Below are 8309 nucleotides of genomic sequence, written 5' to 3'. Positions count from 1 at the left end.
ATATATGTATATATTACGCTAATTCGTGCTATTATATTTTATATATGCGCTGGAGTTAGTGCAACATAAATTGGAAAATAAATGCCTTGCAATTAAGTTTTATATCGCTGCTTTATTGATAAATGAAGGAAAAGATAAAATACGAAAGCATTCGATATCCGGAAGAGCTGAATAAGTCGTTAGATTTCTTCGCGCATCTACCGAATGTAAAATCACTGAGTGTTCGACAGCAATTCGATGGAAAATCATTGCATACTGTTGTGTTCTGTATTATTCTTTGGAACGGATTTCGTTATGAAACTCCATTTTTTCATTTGATAGACGTCAAACAATTTTTTTTGTAAAAAAACTACGATTCAAAAATCTTTCTTTTTCGTGTTTCGTTAAGCTCATTAACCGATCCTTTACCGATGCCTAACTCGTTTATCATTCCAGCAGAATAAATTCGACGTATTTTCTCAAAGGTTGTGTTGAAAGATCATAGGAGTTTTCTACCGTTAGTGTAGCGAATAATACACAGATCAGTGAAGCGCAGTCTCTCGTGCTTTTGCACACGCGAGGCTATGATAACGTTAGGTAAAATCCGAAATGCTTCTATCAAAAGCTTTGCGTAAGGTATCGACAAATGTACGAGTTCCAATCGGCTTACGAAATGCATTCAGTGGTTAACAATCTTCGCCAATCGATTTTATTATACCGGAAACGCACTGTTTTGATCGATAATATTGATGAAACCTACCACTGTTTCGATGATTTGTAATTATATTTCTCATTTTATCTTAATTATGTCTATAACAACTATTTAATAATGATACATTTTGGCCGATTTGTAATTAATTCGAATGCAATATGTTGTATAAAGTGAGAAATTAACTTTTTAATTAATTATATTTAATACTTAATTAATTACAACTTAATTAATTACTATTCAACATTTAAATTCTCTGTAAAGTATACATATGTCACAGTATACATATATTTTAAAGATGTTCCAATGTTTTTTTATAGCAAAACAAACACTTGTTTCTAAATAAAGTTTACGGTATTTAAAAGTTCAATTCAAAAGCTTTCAAATAAATTTTATTTCATGATCGATTCTTATTTTCATCGAGTTACTGTTTTAAATTTTTATATAATACTGATAAAAAAGCACTTTTTTTTCTCTTCATAATGCGGTAATATATGTTTCGAAGGTATTTCTTTTGTGACGTTTTATACCGTCATCAAAATTTATAGCACATCAGGATTTTTAATAAATTGAGGTATAATAAAATTTAAATAAATTGTGGTGATTTGTGGCTCATTTCATACTAATTTATTAAAAATTTTGATATATGTGCTATGCAAATTATGTTAACGACATCATGTTCAGTATAAAAAATTACATGTAACACTTCAGAGAGGAAAAAAGTGACTTCTTATCAAACAGTCTACATTAATATATTTACTTAATTATACATAATTATATTATTTAATAGTTATTATTTCTATATTCATTTTATATTTATATATAATTATTGAAGTATTTTTTTTACATTAGAGTAAAAAATTAATTTTTAATCAATTATGTTTATAATTATTATTTTTGTTTTTGTCATTATATGATAAAGTGTGCATCATTATTTGTGAGCAATGTCGATGAGTTCTTTTTTCGAAAAAACAAAATGCTTAAACTATACAAAGAAAGTAATATTTACTTACTTGTTTCCGGAATTCTGATATCATGAGCGACTAGAAGTTCGGCCGCGAGTGAGGCCCGATGACCGGAAGTACTCTCAGCCACGCATTCGTATCTGCCACTGTCCTCAGGCTTCACGGAAGATATCACGACTTTCGATCTCCGCCTATAAATTAAAGAATGACTTATTTAAATAAATCACAACGTTTCTTTAAATTTATAATCACAAATTGTAATTAAATTCGGTTGATAATACATTAAGATATAAGTTGTTGAATTTTTATTATTATTAATAATGTCATAAAAATGTAATGATATTAATAACATCATAAAGATTATTTAATCATTATATATATTTAAGGAATCAAAAAAAAAAGGAAGTCAAAATAAATGGAGTATAAGCGTGTACAATTATTTAATTACAAACATGTACACTCTCGAACCATTGCACTGGCCCAGATTCAATAGCTGATCGTAACAAAATCCGAACTTTAATTATCACGTTCATGAATCTGCACACGTGCGTTTATCAATTGATTTTCCTTAACCGATTTTCATTTCGTCAATCGCTCGACGCATGGCAGTCGCGGAATTAACCGTCGCGGGTGGTTCGCATTACATCGAATTTACTGACGCGTCGATAATGGAATTAAATAGTCGATTTGCCAGAACAGATCCGTTGACGCGGTAATGGTTCAATAAGCTTGGTCGGCGAACTGCGAATCGGAAATTCGTTTCGTTATTAGCCACGATGAGTGTTTCGGCGCCCCGATCTCGCTATTACTGGCCAAACAGTCGAGTATGTTATTGGCGATTTTAACAACTATCGCATTTTCTGTTTTGCATTACCATTCAATCAATTCGCAGATACCACAGTTATTATCGTATTTTAAGATTCCATTGAGCGCTAATCAAATTGCACTATTCAAATTGCTTTCTAAGTTGTATTTCAATTATTGAGATGATTGCGTAAACGTCGAAAACTTCATGATTACACGATCGGAAATTACATTGAGAGAGGCAGAATTCGTAGGTAACACGCTAACGAAATTAAACGCATGATCGTAATATAATTTTCGTGGAACGTGAGAGTGGATGTGAGAGAGGAGAAATAATCTGTAGTAGGACTTTGAAAGACTCTTAGTTAACCAATAATTGTGTTGTGTTACGTCCTTATATATCTCGTTTAAATCAAAAGTACGTCATTCTGGAAGATATGAGGGCTATTTTGATAAAATGAATCCTTTCAATCATCCGTTTGGTCAGCATTTCAAAGGATTTGCTCAATTGAGGAAAGAAGTTTTTACGGAGAACAAATATAATAAATATTTTGTAAAATATATACGAATTAATTTATACGATGTCAAATTAAAATTTAAAAGGAAATATCGTAAAACGAGTGTTAAAATATTAAAAAAAGGAACGTTCTCTCGAAGAAACAATATAGAAAGAACGATTTTATTGAGGTATCTAAAAATTTAGCTTGATACAAATCTGAAAACAATTTTGTCAAAATATAAAAATACACTCAGAGAAAAATTTCTTCGATTAAAAAAAAATTTGTTTGAACCAAAAAAATTTGTGCATTGCTCTATGATTAAAGAAAAATTTCTTTGATTTAAACGTCATTTCTTGAAATCAAGTAAATTTTTATTCTTTTCAAAGTATTTTCAACTTCAAAAAAATCAATGAAAGAAACGATTTTTTTCAATTTAAACATAACTTTTTTCTGGATATAATTACGTGAGAGTCTCAAGTGTGATGAGCAAAATTGTAAAAAGTTTTGACATTCTAGTAACCACAGTTTGAATGTTCTACATAATTTGAATGATCCAAACAAAATTCTTTTTTTATATTTATATAGCTAAATTTTTTGTTAAATTTTTTACATCAACAAGTTTTTTTCATATATAAATACATATACATTACACTGATTATCTAGCTGTCAATAACATTTTGTAATTATCCTCAAATAAATATTTTATAGTTTATTAATTATTCTTGTTAAATTATTTTAACTGACGAATAATAATTGTTTATGATATCAAGTCACTTTGACTGATTCAACCTTTCTAATATTTTATAATCGAAAAAATCGAGGATGAATATATTTGAATTAATGTTATTTTCAAATATCACGCCAACATATTAAGATACTTTTATTTTTTTAGAGATTTCTTTTCGGATTGTATATTATTTATTGGCGGTTTAATATTCAAGAGAAAGAGAGAGGGGGGAGGGAGGGAGGGAGGAGAGGAGAGGAGAGGAGAAAGAGAGAGAGGGGGGGAGGGAGGGAGGGAGAGGGAGAGGGAGAGAGAGTTCTTAGAATTTCATCGATTTCTCTAAAGCGGATTGCGAATACAGCATCCTGCAGCTTTATTCACATGTAGGTCGCCAAATGGCGCGTTAACTCGTTTCACGGTTAGGTCGAGTTTATCGGCGTCGAATAATGGAATTAGACGGCCGATTTGTCGAGAAGGAAGGCAGATAGAGGAAAAGCAAGTCGCAGATTCGCACCATATCGTCACGTTTGAGTAATTTCAGCTACCGGAGTAAGGCGAAGAAGATGGGGGAGGAGAGGATTAACTTATTATTATCTTCGCCGGATTTTCGAAATCCTCCGAACAGAGTTGCTCTCTGGTCGAATAGCTGCAGTTCAAAGAGATTCCATAAAGTTCGGATGGGCAGGAAGTTCTCGTCCTCTCCCCGGAGAGAATCGAGGACTCGAATATCTACGCCCGCGCATCTAGAGAGCAAAACGAAATTTTTCTGGACTCTTTCTATAGTCGGGGCCAACTCGTTTTTCCGTATGGGAGAGCGCGACCTCCTGCTGTGAAAGTTCCATATTTTTGAACGTGCGAAGGAAACAAATTTAATAAGTTCAAGTGCGCACGTACGTCGAAATTCAGCCGACGAGATCGATAAAAAGTAATTCTAATGGCCAAAGTCGATAACATCAATAATTCGCGCCTCGTTTCTGATCTTTCGTAAATATTCTGACAGATATATTTCCGAGAATTAAAATATATAATATTGAATTTAATTTTTTCAATACCATTACGACATAAAAATATCACAAAAAATCCATTTATTTTACTACAAATATAAGTAAAAGATGTTTCTTGATTTCAAATTTACTGAAATAATTTTTTATTCTTTATACATTTTTATGGATACATAATTTTGTGTATGCTATGCATTTTTAGTAGCAACAAATCTGTCATTTAGTTTAAAATTGCGATTAAAAAAGATTAACTAAAGTAAAAATTGTCAATCTTAATTTTTATATTTTCTACAATTGATTAGGTTAATTGAAATAGATTTATAAATATAGCAAAGTTTCCTCAATAAAAGATTTAAATTGATTCTTGTAATCTCCTTTTTATTTCCAATTTCTTTTCGAATCAATTCTTAGTTTTAGAAAAATAAAAATTGGTTAATCTTATTTAATTTCGCTCATTAACTTTTTATAGATCATCCCTGATCCAGATTTAGATCTTTCAAAAAAATAATAAAAAGCACTATATAATTAAAAATAATATTATAATTCGGATTTCTTAAATTTTGAAATAGATTTCTTAAATCTTATAATATTTTTAATTACATAATATTTTACATTTTTCTGTATATCTTGCCAAGTTGTTTCATGAACTTCAAGAATTTGTGAATTCTGTGCTGGTTGTTAAAAACGACGGCATATAATTATTAACATTTTACATTATTATTTTAAAACGTGATAAGAAAGAATGGAAGGGAGGATGGATGGAAGATTATATTGTTTATATCAAGAAATAACAATTTCTTGTTGAAAACACGGCAGTGCGAAAGCAGTGTCGCGATGTCAGAAATCTTTGCTAAACAGATTTCATTTCATTTACATATCTCTGTATCCTTGCTGGACCCGAGGAAGATTTCTGGCTGTCGTTTTATCTTCCGCCGCCATTGCTCGGCGGTATCAACGTCAAAAGATCGTGGAAAAGGGAGATCTGCGAAATACGCTACGCGTTATAATTAAACGTTTGCATTTTTTAACTGCCTCTACTTGACACCGACTAACGAGTTTCCGCTGGTAGCGGAACGAATCGCGAGCTATTAACTTCAGTCGTGAATGAATAGATTGTCGTGTGATAAAAACGTCATATTGTACTTTGTGATAATTTTTCATATCAATTACTTATTTGACATTGGGATACTGCACATGAAAAATGTTAGAAGTAAACAAAGACTAATTTGAAAAAGAATTAGTAAATGAGAAAATATATTGGAGAAATTATAAATAGAAATAAAATAAAAATAGTTAATAACTACACGCTATAGGTATAAATATGAAATTTAATTTTGCATTAAAAAAAAGTGTACAAAATATAAAATGTAAATATAAATATTAATATAAAAATGTAAATTATAAATGTAAATGTTATATGTAATTGTCATTTTGCAATTTTAATTTTCAAGCATTTGCTAATGAAATTTTATTTCATATAATATTAATACTTTAATTTATTACTTTTAATTATATATAACATATACAGGATGTTCCAAAATAATTGCCAAATATTTCATGGGATAGAGCGGAGTAAACTGAGTCGAAAAGTCTTCTATCATTTTGCAAATTTTCGCAATAGTTAACAAGATATTAATTACTAAAAATTGCGGAAAATTGATCTTCAATAATTTTTTATTTAAATATTAATAACTTTAATAATAGAAAAATTGAAAGAGACGAAAATTGTTTATTTTCTTCTCATAGAACTTTAAGAATTTTTTTAGAACTTTTAAATATTTTTTCTCATGTTGGTAAAAATAAAAAAATGCAATATTAAAAAATTGATAAAAAATTCTCAAAAATTTTTTAAAGTTTTATGAAAAGAAAATAAACAATTTTTGTCTCTTGTAGTTTTTCTGTAAAGTTGATAATGTTTGAGTAAAAAATTATTGAAGATTTTCCAATTTTCGAATTTTTAGTAATTAATATCTTGTTAATTATTGCAAAATGATAAAAGACTTTTCAACTCAATTTAGTGCGCTCTAACTGCCCACAAAATATTTGGCGATTATTTAGGACACCTTGTATATAAATTTAAAGAATAAGTTAAATAAATAAAAGTAAACGGGAGATTTTCATTTGTTTCATTTTTTCAAATGAAATAGAAAAATTCTCAAGTATTATCAATCCTCATATATGTCAATCGTACATATTAACGTTGGTTCACACATTCAGATTGCGTGCCGTTTCTTTACGCATCGTATGAAATGAAATTCATTACAATGCTGCTATAAATTACGAAGAAAATCACAAATGGTCGACAGTTGTATTATGCGAGAGAAAAGCGTTTAAACAGGAGGGAGTACCTAACTGCAATCTTCATAAAGAGACGTAGCCATGAGATTATAATCGCGATGCAAACATGTGAATAAAAGGAGAACGGATGGAAACGCTCGAATTGTGCTGAATCTTTTTTTTTCGGTATAACAATAGTTGCAATTTGTAAAATGATTCTATCATCGGGAACGTATACGTGGCTAGCCATATACAATACAAATATTGTAACGGATAATTGGCACGATGCAACTTTGCAGATATGGTATGCTATCGTTACGTCGATTATTCGACTGGATTTGGAACACGCGGCACCTGTCATTTTGAATTGCTCTTCGGTCGATTATTGCGTCATTATTTGAAACGCATTCGACATGTGCTGACCCTCCTTATTCGTATCGTCATCGTGTTCGCTCAATTTAGACCACGATCAAAACTGCGATCGATGTAACAATCGCAATTTAATCGAAACATTGCTTTTACATTCATATCACCATATTAAGTTTATCTGAATTTCAATTTCAGTCGATCTTTTTGCACACATTCTACATAATAAACATAGAATATTTCTCGTAATAATATGAAATATTTACAGTTAACAATGCGCTACTGCATTGTTCTATAATTACAAGTTATAGCTATAATTGCATAACTGAAAAAAATCTATAATATAAAAATACAAAATACAAAAACTTAGAAATTCATAGAATTTCAATTATCATTAATAAAGTTTCTTATTGCTTACAATATATATAAAGCAACTAGCTTTGATTTATAATATATGTGTCTATACTAGTTTATAATACGGTATACATGTATGAATGTATAATTGTTAATGAGTTTCCTTAGTTAAACAATTATGACATAAATTTGAATTGATGAGAAAAATTAAATAAGAAAAATCCTATATCTGATTAAAGATTTCACAGAAATATTTAAGCATTAAAATCCGCTTTAATCAAATATAGGATTTCTCCTATTTAATTTCTTGGTTAATTTACTTCAGATATTTGGCCATTTAATTGATAGTTAGCTTTTGATTAGAACTATTTTACATATTCCATGAGGACAGTTTCGTAAAGAGCATTTCATGAATACGTTCATTCATCCCTTAAGCAATTTCACATGCGCACGTTTACGAGATACACACGTTCGCAAGTAGGAGACCTAACACGAAAATGTTGAATGCATAAGAGGGATAGTATACTAGCTTGATGTTATACGAGAGAATAACGGAAAAAAGAGATACTACGATGTAGAAGAGAGAATACAAGCCAGTCGTGCGACTGACAGAAAAAGAAATAGATAAGG

General features: G+C 29.9%; 1 protein-coding gene across 1 annotated transcript in view; it reads right to left on the bottom strand.

Annotated features, from left to right (window-relative positions):
* Positions 1 to 8309, bottom strand: part of LOC108689328 (protein vein) — a 382945-nt gene that overhangs the window by 99958 nt on the left and 274678 nt on the right. The window contains exon 3 of the mRNA XM_018196062.1: positions 1702 to 1844. Coding sequence (XP_018051551.1) covers positions 1702 to 1844 — 143 coding nt within the window. The remainder of the gene's footprint in view (positions 1 to 1701; positions 1845 to 8309) is intronic.

Source organism: Atta colombica, unplaced genomic scaffold, assembly GCF_001594045.1.
Source record: "Atta colombica isolate Treedump-2 unplaced genomic scaffold, Acol1.0 scaffold27, whole genome shotgun sequence".
Taxonomy (NCBI): domain Eukaryota; kingdom Metazoa; phylum Arthropoda; class Insecta; order Hymenoptera; family Formicidae; genus Atta; species Atta colombica.
The sequence above is the reverse complement of the archived record's forward strand: the minus strand, read 5'-3'. Positions and strand labels throughout refer to the sequence as shown.